This window comes from Stylophora pistillata, chromosome 4, assembly GCF_964205215.1.
Source record: "Stylophora pistillata chromosome 4, jaStyPist1.2, whole genome shotgun sequence".
Lineage (NCBI taxonomy): Eukaryota > Metazoa > Cnidaria > Anthozoa > Scleractinia > Pocilloporidae > Stylophora > Stylophora pistillata.
Window position 1 is genome coordinate 2,924,557 of NC_142522.1, and position 18,074 is coordinate 2,942,630.

Genomic DNA, 18,074 nt, shown 5'->3' on the forward strand with positions numbered 1-18,074 from the left:
TTGTAGTCAAAATCACCAACCTTGTGACCTTTTTTAGAGAGAAGGCTAAGCAAAAATACAACCTGGACGATTTTTGACGGAACGAGTGAAAGTCGTGCCATGATGCGACTCAAGAAGCTAGAGCTAATTATGTTGGAGCGCCAGACTAACTCGATTTTTTCTGATATTTTCAAGTGAATACTTATAACACTTAACAAGATCACATAAGTAACAGAGTATACTTTACTCAAACTAATATCCAGAAAACTTAAAAAAGGCACGAAATATACAGTAAAATCGATTTCTTGTAGGTGAAGCCACGAAAAAAGAATAAAAATGACAATTGATTTAGCAGACATCTTTGACAGCAAATGTCGTTCAACGTTGAACAACGACACAGGCTCATACTTATGTTAAATGTTTATTACAACCACAACCTGTTCGGCTTGTCACTCTTTCACTATCTATCACATAATAGATAGCGAAAAGCGTAGCTATTCAGATTGCAGCATTTGCACTAGAACGCAAGTAAATCTATATTACATTTACATCTACCTTGTTACATCAACTTATTTGTAAACTCTAAGCTGTAAATCTTCCATGATCGATTCAAAGACATCCTGTTCATGGAATTTGACAATTGAAAATTGAAACAAAGTCAGTCCGAAAGATGAGTATCTCGATGAAATTGCTTCTAAATTCTCCGGAAAAAAGGCAAAGTAATGAAATAGAGGTAAGAATTTTTCAATCTCAACTCGTATAAAGGTTTCAATCTCTGCTCGCCGTTTGACAATTAAAATCACAAAGTAACATTCATCTCAGGTGTAGACATATGTACTGATATCAATTGTTGCTATAAAGAAAGAATTGTGGTGCTATGATTGGGAAGTTGTGATGAAATAGGAAACAACTCATCAATTAGGGACCTTATTAAATCATGCTCTTCACAGTTTCTCAGTTTTTTCTATCGCTGTTTAATATCAATCCCTTCAAGCTAATCCTCTTAGCTTAGACCACGAATTAAGCTTTCAAGAAATTAACAAAGGATCACTTTTGAGCTACTAACATGTGCCATGTATGTAGAAACCGCGTGCATCTGGACGACTCCAACTCAACCTTCCCCCAGTCCCACTTAAACCCTCTAATTGATTGGCGTAAATTGTAAATTGTCACTGGACCAAAATGTAACACATGACTGTGGCGGTCTTAGACTCGCCGCATGTTTTACCAGAGCTTATACCAAAGCCGATAACAGAATCACAAGTACGGCAGTCGTCTTCGTTGTTTCCAAGGATACCGATTCTTGCTTTAAAATGTGATCCTTGACTGTTTGCATTAAACCCTTCTTTGTTGCAATTTGGCTGCAGATATACCCCTGAACCAGCTAACTCTTTCCACTTGTTCCGACCCAGTGAAGTGGCCCGATACTGGCCATCAGCAATCAGAGAGTGAAGAGAGTCAGCCTGCCTGTTGATAACAGTGAACTTCAACTGTTCGCTGACCCGCATACCAAGGCAGATCTTGGAGAAGGGTGTGTTCCAGTAGGTCGGTAATTTGGTCTCTTCTGAATCGAACCCACTCCCTCCGCCAGAAGGATTGTATTCATCAGTGTCAGTCCAATATCTCGAATCGTAGCGGAATGTATTCTGCAAAATTGTTGTCGTGAAGAGTTCAAATAAAAAGCAAATCAAGAGGAGCAAATAGTGGAATTATTTGGGCTGATATGCTGGGCCTGTGTGATCCCATATGTTACGTGGATCATTTGTCGCAAGAACTGAAAAATTCCAAAGAGGAGCACGAAGCTTAGCGACCTCTTATTATCTATCGCCTGGAACAAAGGGCGGATTCTCCAGGGGGAGAATTTTGGGGGATTACATGGTATTAGGGTGATCGGAAGGGGTATCAGCTGTCGATACAGGTTATAAAGGAGGCGGGGGGCTATAAAAAAATTAACTGTTGATGTCATACACTACAGAGCCTAAGAAAGGTCAGGTAATTGTGGCATAACCAAAATCCTCCGACCCACCCCTCCACCCCTCGGGCGATAAATTATGGTAAAAGTAAACAACCAGAAACCATTTTTAGGTAAGTTTACGTTGAAAATTCAGGGGTATGACTAATCAAGTTCAAGAGACACTCGAACATAGCTGCACAACAAGGTCAATAAATCATAAGGCCAAGTAGAAAATCTCGTGTTTTTAAATTTTAAGATACAATTTTCCTCTTCTCTCCCCCGTTTGTGTTCCTTTTGTATTCACACGCGGTGCACGTGATTTCACAAATTAGTTAATCACGTCAAAGAACTTTAACCTTGATACTGAAAACTGACGTGCACATTTTTCTCGCGTGTATTTTTGTTGTTTTGTTTTACGGAGTTGTAGTTTAGTAGTCGTTCATATAAATGTGTTTTTCCTTTGTTTTAAGTTTTAAGAAGTTTCTTTAATTTTAGCAAAATGTTGTGGTTTATTTAACAAGTGCCATTAATTTAATTATCACATATTTTCTACGGAGTTTCGACTCTAACCCCTTTTTTCGTAAGTGGATTTTTTACTGGCCATGCATTGGCAGATTCTGTGAAGAATTTAGTAAGAACTGATCAGCTAAAGTTATAATATACCATGTTGCCATCAATCTTCATAACTGGTGTCCAACCTCCATCTCCACATCCAAAATCTCCCATTTGACAGAGAACGGAGGCTGTTGTCGAATTTCGGAAGTACAAGGTAACTAACTCGCTGGCGTTCGACCTGTGCAACGAAACAGATTCTGAAAAAAACATGCAACTGCATTTGCCCCAAAATCTATTCGATCTAATAATTCTTCAATTGAAGTGTAGTTCTACGCATTATGAATTCCAAGAAACTGGCTCTGGGGATTTCATTGAATGAAGATTATTGAGAAATATGGGGAGGATTTCTGACGTAAAACTCCACGCATCATCTCATCAACAGATTGCCTCATCTAAAGTAGGGTCTAACTATATCAGTGACTACATCCCAATCTAGGGTCTTCGATGAAAACGAATTCCTTGTTTTCTCTCTCGTCATTCGTGTAAAAGAAGTTCCAACTTACTTGTAGAAACTGTACGTATCTTTACAAGACTCAAGGCCTAAGTATGAGTTAAAAGATCATACGTTACAAATGATGTTTTCGGCAGCAGTGATAGAAATTTTGCTACTGTCCTCAACCTTAGTTTGCCTGACACCGTAAGAATATTTAACAATTACCCTTTACAGTGGATATACAGTGCTGTATCAAACGAGTTCGTCAAAGAAAGCCTTTGATAATTTTCGGTTGGGTAAGAGGTCAGTTGTAGCTGACCGACACATAGACTGGCCATGCTGTACTTAATGTACCAAAAGCGAACTGCTCCTGGATTAAAGAAATCCCTGTGACAGACAGCCAAATTTATTGCGAGCAAATGTTAGGCAAACCTAGCAAATGTGAGTAACGTCTAACCTTTCTCGCAGAAGTCTCCAATGAAGCCTTTCTTACACAGGCATTCAAAGGTGCCACTGTTGTAATTTGGTACACAGGTCCCTTCATTTTGGCATGGCGAGGAAGAACAGGAAGTCTGAGGAGAAGAGGAACCGTTTAATAGTTAAAGAATTATAACATATCAACGTAAAAGTGGGTCTATTTCAAGTAAAATTTCACACGCATAGTAGATCCTTCTGCTTAACAGAGGATGCGCACTATTATTACACTATAGACTAAAGAGTGAGGTTTGGAATTAAATTTGAGGCGCTCCCTCGCAGGCTCAGGCCTTACAAAAATCTTTAAGGCCTCTTAAATACTTAACATAGACCATGGACGACCTCTTAACAAGATCAGTTACCTTAATAACGAAATGATGGGAACTTTTGTTTTCACTGTATTTCGTGAAGTTTCTGTATTTGTCGGAGGGAAGTAACTCGCACCAAAACTTTCCATCATGATCGAATCCTTTAGATGAAGCAAGGTTCACAGAAAGACACGCTGGATGGCTAAGACATTTAAAGATACATTCAAAACTGTCGTCCACTCTGTTTGTACCGATTTTTGAAACATCCAGATAACCAAGTTCTCCTCTCATAAAGAGCTGCTGTCGAGTGGTTCGTGGAGCAGAGCAGATATCCTTGTGGAATCCTGCGTAAGGTGAAATTAAGTATAGTATCATACAAACTATTCTGATAAAATATTTAGCACTGGCGAACCGACTATTACATCCTGTCTAGTCAACGGAAGCTCATACCTGGCTTCTTGGTAGGACGCTGAAAAAACTTACGAAACAGGTGATTGAATTTCTGATGAGAAACGTGTTCCCAACGTTATCTAATGTTAAATAAGCAGAGCCAGTCTGGTTTTTAGAAATTTATTGTTATTTATTGTTAAATAAATAATACGTTAGATCGATAAAAGTTGAAAGATGAATTATTAATTGACTAAGAACTGCAGCAAAAATGAATCATTGATTGAATAAACACTGAAAAATAAAAATGAAATGAGATTGGTCTGGCCATTACATGTTGGTCTCAATTTGGATCTGTGAAGTTCCTTTACAGGGTTCGCCTAAATAAATGTTACAAGCTATTTTTTTTATACAAGTTTCGTTACTTTTAACTAGGTTAATAAACTTATGCCGATTCCGTCGGGGATCAATTGAAAAAAGTTAGCTGATCGTCAACCATAACTTAGTAAATCAAAGGTATATGAACCACACTAGCAAACTTTTGCCGAAACACTGACGTTTCGCGCCCCTGAGGCTCCGAGAAAAAGCTGATCCCCGAAATGTCAGCGTTTTTAAACTTTCTCACGGTGGTAGTCTGCCTTTTCACAGGACTGCATATACTAACCTTGACAAGACGCTGCCTTGAGGATCAGTTCAGACGAGATAAATAAAACAGAATAAAAAAGTGAAAAATGCATGGCGATGGCCCGTGGATGAACCATCGAGATTTTTGAGACGAAAATATTAATTCACCGTCGATTCTCTCTCAAAAATTGACGCTGTTGTCGTTGAAACATTTCGTTGTTCCTGTTGATTTTGATTGACCAATCCGGGTAGGTCATTTGACACCAGCTGCTAACTACGTTTTGATAATTTTACAAACAAACCCACTGAAGATTACTATTTCAGCTTAAATATATTAAAATGCTAATGCATTCACACGAAAAACACGCCCATGTCAAATAATGTCACAGAAAGCGATAGACATTTCATCCTGCGGGAAATGATGCAAAATATCTTTTAAAGAACAGTTCTAAGGGTGGACAACGCTATACACTGGATAATATTTATCCGTTGGGTAGTGCAGTACATATATCTTATTAACCAAGCGCGAGGGCCGTACTGGGAGAATACCGGCCCGAGGTCTTGACAGTACGGACCGAGCGTAGCGAGGTCCGTACAAAAAAGACCGAGGGCCGATATTCTTCCAGTACGGTCCCGAGCAAGCTTGGTTAATAAGAGATTTATTACAGGACTGAAGTTCAAAGGGACACAAGTGCGGTATCATTCGGGACCATTCGGGACAGTGCCCGGTCCAATACTGAGAGAATATTGCCCGGCAATAGAGCATTTTGATTGGTTGATTTTAGTTATTGGCCCTCACACTTCCCGAGTCGTGTCATAAGTATGTTTACACCTGTCGAGTGTGTTATCCGCCCTTCGAACAACTGGGCCATGAAGTTGTTACTACGGCCCTCTACAGCTCGTAGAAGAGAAGTAGCTTCCCGGCATATGATTTCTTTTTGTCATGTTAATTTGTAGAAAAGACAGACAATGCAAAAAGGGGTTAGGGACCGCTTAAAAGTCATCGCCCGAGGGGAGGGGGGCGGGGTAGGAACATTTTGATTGTTTCACTATACAATCTTCCTGATCCCCACGCACTGTGCTGTTTGTGTCTTATTTTTGATCAAATTACGATGGCCCAAGAACAAAAGTATTTACGATATTGTATAATCCTCCTGATTGGCTGTTAATTGGCAGTCGATTTGCCATGTATCGCCTATATACTCTAATGGTGACCACTGATCCCCCTCCATTTACCATTCTCCGTTCTATGTGACCCCCCAACCCAAGAAAAAAATCCCCTTCTCCCCTCTCTCCCTTAGTCCAGAAATTATGCCGGATTGTTCCCTCTCCCCTCTCTCTACCCGGATTCAGGCCTGTACTTGAGTCAGCAGTAACTCTTACTAATAGATACTTGGTCATGTAAGAATGGCATTTTGTGCTCTCAAGTCCTTCGAGGATTCTTTCATTTGCAAAATGCCCTTTATTTTGAATATACGAACTCTTGCAGCCCCTCTCACTAAGAAAATACAATGCGGAAGACTGTTATTCGCCGCATGTCTTCACAACAAAGCGGACACGGAAGGAGATAAGATCCAGTTGTTCAACAACGCGTACCCCCGAGACTCCATGACTAACATCACTCCAAGCATTTTGTCCAAAGTCGGACGAAACCTGCACCTTTGCAAAAATCATCCACTGAGCGTTTTAAGAGAACGAGTCCAGGAGCATGTTTATGCCGACTACAGAAATCGCTGGGGTGGCCCTATGTTTACAATGGTGGATAATTTGTCTCCCGTTGTCACGGTGGAACAGAACTTTGATAGTTTGCTTGTTCCAAAAGATCACGTTAGCCGAGCGAAGAATGATAACTATTACATAAACTCTGAGTACTTGCTTCGCGCTCACACTTCTGCGCATCAAAGGGACTTGATTAAAACTGGACTGGATGCTTTTCTTGTTACGGGTGATGTTTACAGGCGGGATGAAATCGACACGTGTCATTACCCAGTGTTTCATCAGATGGAAGGAGTCAGGTTATTTTCACAGCACGAGCTGTTTTCGCAATATGAGGTGAATATCTCTTCGTAACCAAACTACCAGGGGGTGAGGGGGGGGGGAGATACTCGGGTTAATTTTAGGGGGGGTATGTCATCTCGCTTTTTAGAGCCCTCTTTTCATTACAGTATATTATGTGGCCAACTATAGACCCTATCTCAGTCACATTGGGGCAAATGAAATTTTTGCAATCCCAATGGTAATATGTTTTTAATTGCAAATCATCCCCATTTTTAAACCCCAACTAACCAGAATTTTCTTACCTCAAAATCCCAAAAATGAGTGATCCATTCTAGATACAGCCACATTACAGTCAATCCAGTCTTGAAAATGTAACTCCATCCAGCAGCACATCCACATTGGCCTATGTACATAACCCTAACCATTTGGGTGATTACAGATATGTATAAACCCTTTGATTATACAAAGATTGCAAGACATTCGATTAAATATCTACCTAGTTTATCTGCTGATTATAATAATAAAAGCACAATGATTGCTCTGAACCCCTCTATTCTCATCTGATTCAATCAGTAATTGCCCCCCCCCCCCTACTGACTATCATACATTTCCTTTTTAATCAAATTAAAAGAATCTGGTCGTATATCAGGACAACATCCCCTAGCTAATAGACTTGTCATTTCTCAAAGTCTGTTTATAGGTTAACATATTGAACTTGCAAGGAGAGTGAAATTCACACAATCTGGAGAAGCAAAGAAATGAAACAAAATGCAGTGTTCTGATAATCATCCAAGTAATTTACCATAACAACTAATAACTTTCCATACAATAAGTGAATAATGTAGAATATCCCTCAGAAAAATTGAATGGATCATGAGCACTTCACCTTCAACAAATATATTCCCCACCCTTACACCCTTAAAAGATGTTTGCCTCACCACTGGTGCAATGTTTTCATAACTTCTCTGCAAGGAGCCATTGGAGATGTTTGATCAAAGCAGAACCAAGACCCCAGAAAAACAAGCTGCACATTCTTTGGAGGCAGTAAAGCTTGTTGAGTCCAGTCTCAAGCAAACACTAGTCAAGATTGTTGAACACCTGTGTGGAGAGGGAGTGGAAATGCGTTGGGTTGATGCCTTCTTTCCTTTCACCCATCCTTCCTGGGAATTGGAAGTTAATTTTGAAGGTGAATGGTTGGAGCTTCTTGGGTGTGGTGTGATGGCACAGGAGATACTGGTCAATGGTAAGTTAAGTAGATAAATATTTAGTTCTTATTAACCAAGCAGGAGGTCTGTATGGGAGAATCTTGACCGAGGTCGCTAGTACAGACCAAACGCAGTGAGGTCTGTACCAGCAACCGAGGTCAAGATTCTCCCATACAGACTGACCTAGCTCAGTTAATAAGATGTTTATTATATGGCTGTGTCTTATATGCCAATTTTTTATATTCTTTGTACCTTTTTCTTCTAGACAGGTCTAGGTGCCGGTCTAGATGGGAAAATCTAGACCGCTTTCAATATTGATTTCAGCCAATCAAATTCGTGAATTCGGTAGGTCCCAGTCCTTGTGAGACACAGCCATTTAATAAAAATTTTTGGAAATTAGCACTGATGCATTCATTCATTTGTCCACCATTTCAAAGTTGAATTGGAATTTGGAATGATGGTTTTTGGGGAGGGAGAAAACCAGAGAATCAAGTGGAAAACCCTTGGACAATTGAACAAAAACTGACATATTATATTCAATATTTCCTAACCCATTTTTAGTTTTGTGTTAATGATTGATAATTAAACTTCCTTACCTGTAATATTTTCACCACCATTATCATTACAGATGAAACAATTTTTAGTGTAATAGAGCATCCGACTAGATCACGGAGGGTCGTGGGTTCAAGTCCCATCTGGGGCTCGGATTTTTTCTATTATCATTACATTGATTTTATATTTTTGGATGTGTTTATTACCATAGTTTCTTGGTTATAAGGCACAGGTTTTTTTTTTTAAGAAAATTGTCTTCAGCTGGAAAGTTAGTGCTGAAATTGGGGTGCATCTTATAGCCATGTATTTTTGCACAACAAAATCTTAAGATCACACTTTTAGTAGACTTTTTTAGATCTGATGGTTCTGAAAGAACCGTTTCTCATACAGCCTCCATCAAATGACCACAAAACAACTCCCATATGAGCAGAGCCTTTTGGTCTGAGGGGTAGGGAAGATTGCGTAGAATCCACTCCTTTATTCCCATGAATTAAAAAGGAATACCGGTACTGCTTTTTGAACACTAATCAGCTTCCATAGAAAAGTAAACATGATATCCATGTATATGTATACATGTGGACCAGTGGTTTGTAAGCTGAACTCCTGGATAAGAGGTTTGGGTTGAAGACCTGGTGTGGTCAATGTGTTGTGTTCTTGGGTGGAACCCTTTACTCCCACAGTGTTCTCTCCACGCTGGGGTAGCTGTAGGTACCATCCAATTGTCAGGGAAATTTGATGAAATGCTGGGGAAGGGAACCTTGCAAAGTTAAGGACTGGCATCCCATTCAGGGGAAGTACTGTCATACTTCTTGTAGCTTTATACCAAGGAGACTAGGATAACATTCAGCTGGATGGGTCACTTGGCTTGTAGACAGACTTAACCTTCACTTATCTAGTTAAATATTTCTTTTAACTTAAAAGTATAAATTACTGTGAAGGAAAGTTAGATGTTTTATCAGATTTTATACAATTACCATGTAATTGAGATGCCCTATTTCATTTACAGGTGGAGCTGAACACAAGATAGGTTGGGCATTTGGTATTGGACTTGAGCGTTTGGCCATGAGGCTTTTTAACATCCCCGATATTCGGCTGTTTTGGAGTGATGATCCAAGATTCCTTTCTCAGTTTGAGGGAAACAAAGTTGTTGAGTTCAAGCCATTTAGCAAGTACCCACCTACTTACAAGGATGTGGCGTTTTGGATTCGTGAAGACTTCTCTCCAAACAACCTGTTTGATGTGGTACGTGGGGTGGCTGGTGACATAGTAGAAAAGGTGAGGGACTGGAGAGGAAAAGGCTCCTTATGTAGGGAAGGTAATGAGAGAAAGGGTCCAATAATTGAATTTCTTCTATCACAAATGCTGTAATCTGATTGGCTGTGGTACTCTTCATCTATACTGTGATAAATGGTGAGCAAAGTGAAATGCCGGCCTACTAGTGTAGGTTGTAATCAAAATGAAATAAAAACAGAAGCCTTATAAGTTTTTCATATCTTATAGATTTATACTAAAACAGTCAGATGATTTGCTAGCAATTTCTATTGATAATAGTTGATTGGGGTTTTGCTCTCCACTGCTGTCTTGATAGACATCTTGTGCTTATAATTTAATTTTTAAAAACTGTAGAGTCATCTTCTGGAAGTCAACATACCTGTTAATCTCAGAAATGTAGTGGTGCCATGTGTGGTTAGTGTGCCAAACTCTGGATGAAAAGATGTGATTTTTAAGCCTATGTCAGGGTCCCTCTGCTATGCTCTTGGGCAAGACAGTTTATTCTCTCAGTGCCTTTTGCTATCCAGCTTTGTAAGTACCTTTATGATGAAGACCCCTAAGCCTGATTGCTTTGTTTCAGGTGGAGTTAGTGGATAAATTCTGCCATCCCAAGACTCAGAGAGAGAGTCACTGCTACCGGATAACTTACAGGTCAATGGATAAGACTTTTACTGACGTTGAAATTAACAGCATCCAGGATGAGGTCAGGGAGGAAATTCAGAAGAGACTACTGGTAGAACTTAGATAGATTCCCCTTATCAACATGGCTGTCATCTTCAAATAGATGCCTGACCAAGCTGTGCTTTACCGCGCTCTTTGATTCCTCCAGAAAACGTTTGCCAACCTCTGACCCAATCAAATGAAAAACTTATTGTGATCACAGCCAATTTTCTGAGCTTGAAGCAGGTGCATCTACTTGAGTCCCCTTTGGCTCGTTGAGATACTCAATTCTGTTCTGATTGGCTCTTGTCATCACATTGTCCACATAAATTTAAGCAACTCATTTATTGCACAGCGCTCTATCTGCACTCAAAGCTTGTTCACTCACGCAACCGTGTTGCAGTGAAATAGGTTTTAAATTTTATTTCCCGCTAAGTAGAAATCATAAACAAGTACAAGTGGATTTTAAGTACACTTTTTTCTCTAATAGATTGTTTCCAGATATTTAGAACCTGTTTAGTTATGAAATCCCCGAGAAAAACACACATTGTATAGTTTCAGATACAGCTAATGCCTTATTGAGTTTGCATAACATTCCCATGTTAGTGTAGTTCTATTGATCCTAAAAAAAGCAAAGTGGAATAAATTGTTTGACAGTAAACCTCTGACAAAACTTAATTTGATCATCTTGTCAGTGAGGGAATTTTTTAGTTTACTGTACAGATAGGGAGGCAGAGAGAGAGAGAGCACCGAGAACCATGCTTTGAAAAATGCCCCTATGAATGTTTGAGACGATTCTAAAGAGATGACTCCCTTTGAATGTCGCATAAAAATTAGAAAATTCCCGAACCATTCAGGCATTTTGTAATTCATAGTGAGAACGTCCATCGACTATCATTTAAACATGAAAAGTTTGTCTACTGAAAATTGTTCATTGTCTCTATGCGGATTCTGTTTCATTATTAACTTTTGGGTTCAATCTAAGCGCTTAGGTGTTTGTTTTCCCCGGCAAACTATCATTTGATGGGTCTAGAGGGCTGCTAAAATAACTAAGACAGTAGCATGTAGCTCCTTACAACTCAAAATTTTACTCGCTCTGAAAGAATTTCTTTACAAAATGAACACTGCCCGGAGTCTTCCGTCATTGATCAAAATAACTCCTTTTGCAAATCCTAAGCCACTTCTTCAGAGCATGGTTTCGGATATCGATGTTAAATTTCCTCTGTACTCCACACGCAAATACCGAAGGGAATTAAAAATTATCTGTTGGGAAATGATTTAGGTGCAAATGCTGTTTGGTATCCAGGCTGGGCTCAGGTACGGATATGTGAGGTACCCCTCCCGAAATCTTTCTGTATTTCTATTGTCCAGGAGGGGTTTGATCACAGAGTGAAGTCGGTTGTAGTGTTTTTGGACAATTACTCTACCACCTTGCTCCGGGAGTCTGCCTCCATAATCGAACAGACGGTCGATACGAAGAGAACCCAAGCTCATGGCAACTCCGGCTTGAACCTGTCAAAGACAAAAGCAAAAGGATTGAAAAATCTGTTAGAAAGAGCGCAATTCAATCCAAGACAATTTGTAAACTTTTTACTCACTGCTGAAACATAGCTATTCGGCAATCGTAAGGCATTGAATTTGTCGTCGGGTACTCGGTCATCGTCGTACATCTTCGTGGGCATGTTTGGGGTGAATGCTCCGTACGCCGAGATTGGATAATTGACAGCAGTATGTTGAGCGGTTGAAGTCCAGATGAGACGTGTCACAATGTCAACCAGTATTGCTTTTGTGGTTATTTGGGCTGGAAAACCGCGCAACTGGAGAATTAAAGAAGAATTAAAGAGCAATTTTTAAGTGAATGGCGTAAGTAATCCGGCATTGCAATAGTTTTCTTTCCTTTTGTGCTGTGATGGGTGTGGCAAAAATCATGTCATCCTTTCGACCAAACAAATGCGAACTTATTTTATGTATTTATTTATTTATTTACAAGATTTGCCGACAGGCAGGGACACCGCAACAGCTTGCGCCAATCACTGCGGACCCAGTAACCACCCATCTCACCCAGGGGAGGACATCCATCGGACAGTAATCTCGTGCGTGGGAAATTAACGTCTCCTACCCCTAACCCTGCAGGAGACGGGACCTCCATTTATTCGTCCCTATCCGAGAAGACTAGAACATCTAACCGTTTCTTGATATTATAGAAAGGCAGCATATTCTTCTAAATTATTTTAAGACCTTGAGTGTTGGTCCGGCCGGGGCTCGATCCCTCGACCTCCCGCACAACAGTCCAGCGCTCTATTCATTGAGCCAACCGGGAGGCGGTTAAATTAAAACCAATCGCGACTTTATAACCGCGTTTTTTCGCCCTCAAGCAGTTTGCCTCATTTTCATTTGATTTTCTATTGGCCCCTCGTGATATTTCAATTTTGTTTTAATAGCCTTTGTAACAATTTGTTTTTGATTTTACTAAGTTGAAACGCACTCAAGAGAAGTAAGCTGTAACACGAAGACAAAACAAACTTTTAAGATCTATATCTCACAGAGGGAGAATTCTACCTTTCCTTTTCCGCCTTCTTTCCCCACCCCCTCAGGTGACATCTCGTTAGCGAGACCTTGCACTTCGTGATCCTCCAGTACATCGCTGTCAGCGGAGTAATAACTACGATACAATGACATGTGCGAGATTAGACTCTTCGTTAACTAGACAGTCACGTGGAGCAATCAATTACTGGACAGTCACGTGGAGCGACCATTTATTTACAGTATGAACCTTTCATTTCTTCTAAGCAACATCACTAAGGTAAAGGTAAAGGTAAAGTCAGCTTACTGACCAAAATTTTCATCCTGCCGGCTTTGTTTACTAACAAAACTGTTTGGCTTCTACTCACAAATTGACGTAGTCCTTGACGAGATCTTCCATAGCTTTATAAATTACTTCTCCGTCGTCTCTGTACGGAAAATACGGCAATTTTTTTCGGTCGTCGATGCCACGGGCCTGAAATATGTACGAGGAAATTAAACGAATTTCTGTGAAGTACAACACAGAAATAAACGCCGTAAGGCAGACACAAGTCTAAATACCTGCTTGAAAAATTTCAAGCACAGTTTCTTTCCTTGTACAAAATATCTGATAATAACGTGAAGTTCAAGTGACGTGAGGTACCGAAGCTTCTGACGTCTAGCTCTATATAACCTCGTTCCAGAATCCTCTCTCTCCCTCCCTCGAGAAAGGAAATGAGAGGACCCTGGAAAGGAGGTTGGTCTTTATGTAGTTCGTAGTAACGTCATACCTTATTCTTGGCCCGGAAGTTAGTATCGGCCCAGGTCAAGGTCTGATATGCGCGTACCAATAGGGTAACAGAACCAGTATTACCAATAGCAAACAACTGATGCATGTATGCTTGATCGTCAATTAGTTTAGGAAATCCCACTTTGTTGGTAGGTAGTAAGCCCCTACAGTGGAACAAAGAAATAATCATAAAAATGATATAATAATAATAATAATAATAATAATGATAATAATAATGATGATGATGATCACATAAATTGCTTCGATATTCGGTTTTACCTTTTACTTGGCAGTATTACTCTAAACCAAGTAGCTGATTACACAATAATGTGTTTGAGGTGTTGAAATGTTGCGTCGTGTCGTCGCACTCAGGCCTGTATCAATTCAAAGTAATTGACGTTGTTTGCTGTATAACAGTTGGCCTGGGTGTGACTCCAGCCACCTATGAACTTTTAAAATCGTCCCTACCTGCAGTGATATTTTAGTAGTTGGTGCAAGGGGTGCAGTGTTGAAAGGTGTCTCAGAATGCACACACAAAATGGCTCCATCACGAGGTGAGTTTTCAGTAAATGTTCCACCATCTCTACATAAGCAAAATCTGTGACTTGAAAGCCCGCTTTGGCAAGAGCCCACAGGTCACCATCTTCCGGAGAATACACTGGGGAGCCTATGCAAAGAATGAAAAATGAGATCGGTTTTTCCGAATTAGATATTCTGGGTTGGGAAAGCATCAAAAACAGGAAAACAGAACGAAACAGAATGGAAAGTGATGCCACGAGGAGAGAAATATTGTCCTTGTTCTTCACCTGGTTTAGAATCGACCTGAATAGCCACTGGTTGTAACTGCGCAGGTCTACCTTTTCCTCCTGAACGTGAGACAAACAATGCTATTGGAGACATTGCGGGCCACATTTTCCGCGTGGGCCTGGGCTCTGTGATGTCTGGCACGGTGGAAAGGTTGTCAAAGGCCGGGTACTGTACAACAAATAGAGATCCATCGGTGATAGCGTCTTGTATCAAGGTGTTTTTTCCCAGACCTCTCGAGACTGCGCCGTTCCAGTCGTAGTTTGAATTCAAACGTTTTTCAAGATCTAACCATTTGACTCCAATAGGATCTGAAAGAGATATCACAAATATAAAACAAGCATTGTCACATTCACGTCTTTCATTGTCAATTCGTTGTCATTGGGGAGCCTTAATTGGAGCGGTGCTTACCTTGACCAGTGGTAACTTTCATTAGTGACATAGGATTGAGGCCGGCTAACCGCTGTTCAGTAAACACACGGTCTTCTCGCCACGTGACATTGTTGACAACGCTTTTGAAGGGTTCTTCTTGAGAGGGAAATCGGAAAAACGGGCGAACCTGAGGAAAAGTAGCACACAAAAAAATTTCTTAATGCATAGAGATCGCTACAACGAATAGTGGCGAGATTAAACCTTGATTTATATGAAAGTAACTAAAAGTGTTGCATAGTTATATAAAATAGTCTTAGATATTTCTCTCATACCATTTCTTCATTTTGTTGTTGTTTGAGAAAGAAGTGATAAACTTGTTCATAGTCAGAGATCTTGGTGAAATTTTTTTGGTTCATTTTCCTATAGTTCTGGATAAGTGCCAGGTTTTTCTTTAACATGTAGCCATAAAGCTTCATCCACGTTTCCGTGAAAGGGTCCGATAGCGTAAGATTGATCAAGAGATAAGCATTAATGTCACTCATGGGGAATGGGAGGTTTTTCACGTGACCCAGTTTGTAAAGTCCTCGGTGTTTTTCAATGTCTTTTCCTCTGCTTTCATGGCAATGGAGTGGAACCTTCTGAGGGATGGCGACGCCACAAGGAACACCTGAGAAAGCAAAATAAAACAAAACAAAAAAATTGTGCAAGTAAAAACTCTTTATATAAAGAGGTATGTCAGTTTTTTTCCTGAGTCCAAAGGGTGAGAAATTAAAAGGAGTAATTATTAGTCCTCACCCCACCCCCCGTCAAAGGGACTAACAGAACACGAGTTCCTGCTTTCTTGATTTTTTTTTTTCGTTGCAATTAGGCATTGTTTTTATCTGAAGCTGTTGTACTTATTTAGAACAGAACATACAGAATTCTCTAGCAAGAAGTAAAAAGAGGGGAGAGCAACTAGATAAAATGACCAAATGAATCAGTGATAAGCAAAATGTTACATTTATTTGATGACCACAATCGAACGTATTTTTTTTTTTTTCGGAAAAAGCTACGGTACTTACGTTTCTTGCATCCTACTTTGGATTCATATCCAATCCACCCCGGACAACAATCGTACATGTTAAAATGAATAATTTTGCGAACTGGGTACCAGTAAATTTTGGTTTCAGTACTAGAAAGGAAAAATAGATAAATGAAACATGAACTCCTTGGCAATATTAGTTCTGGGAGGGATGATTCAATTTCGGTGAAAAATGTACTATTCATGTTGGGAAAATGCAGCTTACTTATATGTTTATCAATTAATTTATTCATCTATTTAATTTTTAGTGTAGAGTGTTGGGGTATTTTGCAAAGTATGATTGTAGTTAAGTTGAATCAGAATCATTTTGCTTTAATTTTCATAACCAAATTACGGCCTGATTTTTTATATTTATTATTACCATTACAAATATCTTTTTTTGGTAAGTAAAAACTGTTTTTACTAATGACCAAATCAAAGATTAAAGACTGATGAAATGGTCAGGTGTGATGCAACTGAAATAATGATTAGAAAAGTAATGGCGACTTCTCAGAGAAACGTAATTAACTCGTTCCCAAATGTCAGCGGTGTTCTCAGCCAGTTGGCCTGAATGTGCAAGGCTTGGATGCGAAGAAATCTGACGTCACTGGAAAAGAAAAACCTGTCGAGATTGCTTCAGAGACGACATGTTGGCTCGTCTGGATGGGATTTAAACAAATTTTCCTTAAAAATTGAAAATGAGCTCGATTCATAACCTTTTTTTTTAGACCAAATCCTACTAGAAAGGACTGTCCTTGAAAAAAATAAGGGTCTGAAATGTTCATCGGAAATACAAAATATTGTTACAAATGATAAGACACATCCAGCCTGTGGATCAGTAAGATTGATTGTTCCATTCGGAGGCAAAATAACTCTGAAGATACGTCTTTTCAACGGAGGAAGCTTAAAAACATTTTTCTGGCCAAGGATCAATTTGAAAACAATTTCATCGGCATCATACTAAAACGTTCCTAAAGAGGGGCAGACGTATTTTTTTTTCCAAAATTGAGATTCCGTCTTTGCTTTTTCTAATTATATCCAGAGAAAAAATTAAGGAGAAAATCGTATAGTGAGAAGAATAAAAGGCAATTTATCAAGGTTAACTCAAGGAATTTGGACCTTGACTCAAGAATAAGGAAGTAGAACAGTATAAAATTACGGTTTTTAGCAATAAACACTGGCTACTTATTACAACTAAATATGTGAGTCTACATTGAAGCCGCTTCTATACCTTCATTAAATTCCTTACCTTTCTTCTTTACATTGGAGTTTAGGGAAAGAAAAAATTCCACAATCGACAATTTTAACTTTTTTCACAGTGGTTGCATTTCTCCGTAACACTAACTGCGGTCTTGTTTTTTCAAAGGCGCAAACATTTTGGCCTTTGTCTGGCGCCGGTCGAGGGGTTGATTCTTCATGAGATTCCCTGCAGAAGTTTGAAAAAAAACGTTTTAACTAATATTCTGCTAAACTGTATTGTTCAGACTAAATTCTGTACAAAAATACTTACCTTATAACGGCGAAAATGATAGCCAGCAGAATGGTCGAAAAGGAAATCGATGATTGTTTTGTTGAATTCATTAGCAACAAAACAGCAGGCCAGATACGACGAGGTTAGAACTGGATGAGAGGATTCGTGAAAAGAATTACACGTTTTTCCAACTGCGAAATTTTCTTTCAACGAACAATATCTGACGCAAATTAATCGATATTATCAGATTTCAAAAGATATCTCCAAATTGTCCCATTCACGAACCACTTAAACACCTAAAGACGTAATCATATTTCGCCCGGATATTAGTGAAGATTTCATTACCACTAAGGAAATCTTATCTAAACATTCTTAATGTACAAAACAAAGCTTAAGAGATCCCTTATAGGCCAAAACCAATAAGGTATAAAGTCAATTTCGATCCCATTGGCATCAAAATGTTGCCTTCATATCCAATACCAAAATTTTTAATTTTTCTGCTGTTAAATGTTACAAAAAACAATGAATGATTTGTTCCTTTTTCCTGGCCTAGGTTCACTTGTAAAAACCTAATTTTGTATTTCTCTGCTAATTGGCACCTTCCGTTTATGTGC

The 18,074-nt window shown here is 39.3% G+C and overlaps 3 protein-coding genes across 4 annotated transcripts; 1 reads left to right on the forward strand and 2 right to left on the reverse strand.

The window, feature by feature from the left end:
* Nucleotides 1–207: 207 nt before the first annotated feature.
* LOC111321749 (uncharacterized) lies at nt 208–5,078 on the reverse strand. The gene is made up of 6 exons (XM_022924715.2): nt 4,815–5,078; nt 3,818–4,107; nt 3,439–3,553; nt 3,052–3,088; nt 2,597–2,726; nt 208–1,625 (listed from the first exon to the last, which is right to left on the reverse strand). Exons 1-6 carry the CDS (start codon nt 4,909–4,911, stop codon nt 1,149–1,151), a joined length of 1,146 nt encoding a protein of 381 aa, XP_022780450.1. The 5' UTR covers nt 4,912–5,078; the 3' UTR covers nt 208–1,148.
* Nucleotides 5,079–6,161: 1,083 nt separating this feature from the next.
* On the forward strand, nt 6,162–11,122 carry LOC111321745 (phenylalanine--tRNA ligase, mitochondrial). Of its 2 annotated transcripts, none has more exons than XM_088758483.1 (4): nt 6,162–6,826; nt 7,745–8,015; nt 9,536–9,844; nt 10,382–10,545. In XM_088758483.1, the coding sequence occupies exons 1-4, from the start codon at nt 6,182–6,184 to the stop codon at nt 10,396–10,398; spliced, it is 1,242 nt and encodes a 413-aa protein (XP_088614609.1). In that variant the 5' UTR covers nt 6,162–6,181; the 3' UTR covers nt 10,399–10,545. The 2 variants fall into 2 exon arrangements, with proteins under 2 accessions (XP_088614609.1, XP_022780447.2); XM_022924712.2 differs by having other exon boundaries at nt 6,164–6,826; nt 9,536–9,804; nt 10,382–11,122.
* LOC111321744 (polyunsaturated fatty acid 5-lipoxygenase) lies at nt 10,870–17,753 on the reverse strand. The gene is made up of 12 exons (XM_022924711.2): nt 17,500–17,753; nt 17,239–17,415; nt 15,991–16,100; nt 15,262–15,596; nt 14,969–15,116; nt 14,560–14,868; nt 14,222–14,420; nt 13,755–13,917; nt 13,353–13,459; nt 13,021–13,123; nt 12,060–12,278; nt 10,870–11,973 (listed from the first exon to the last, which is right to left on the reverse strand). Exons 1-12 carry the CDS (start codon nt 17,568–17,570, stop codon nt 11,740–11,742), a joined length of 2,175 nt encoding a protein of 724 aa, XP_022780446.1. The 5' UTR covers nt 17,571–17,753; the 3' UTR covers nt 10,870–11,739.
* Nucleotides 17,754–18,074: the final 321 nt, after the last annotated feature.

Bases quoted from the DNA above. Each gene is read 5' to 3' on its own strand.
- LOC111321749 (XM_022924715.2), bottom strand. From the start codon at position 4,911: ATGGTTCATCCACGGGCCATCGCCATGCATTTTTCACTTTTTTATTCT. The intron at 4,108-4,814 runs GTTAGTATATGC...CACCTTACGCAG, and splicing joins CAAGGCAGCGTCTTGTCAAG to GATTCCACAAGGATATCTGC. The intron at 2,727-3,051 runs GTAAGTTGGAAC...TTCGTTGCACAG, and splicing joins GATACGTACAGTTTCTACAA to GTCGAACGCCAGCGAGTTAG.
- LOC111321745 (XM_022924712.2), top strand. From the start codon at position 6,182: ATGGCATTTTGTGCTCTCAAGTCCTTCGAGGATTCTTTCATTTGCAAA. The intron at 6,827-7,744 runs GTGAATATCTCT...CTTCTCTGCAAG, and splicing joins AGCTGTTTTCGCAATATGAG to GAGCCATTGGAGATGTTTGA. The intron at 9,805-10,381 runs GTGAGGGACTGG...GCTTTGTTTCAG, and splicing joins CTGGTGACATAGTAGAAAAG to GTGGAGTTAGTGGATAAATT.
- LOC111321744 (XM_022924711.2), bottom strand. From the start codon at position 17,570: ATGAATTCAACAAAACAATCATCGATTTCCTTTTCGACCATTCTGCTG. The intron at 13,918-14,221 runs GTAGGGACGATT...GTTCCACTGTAG, and splicing joins CTACTAAAATATCACTGCAG to GGGCTTACTACCTACCAACA. The intron at 13,124-13,352 runs GTGAGTAGAAGC...ATTGTATCGTAG, and splicing joins GTCAAGGACTACGTCAATTT to TTATTACTCCGCTGACAGCG.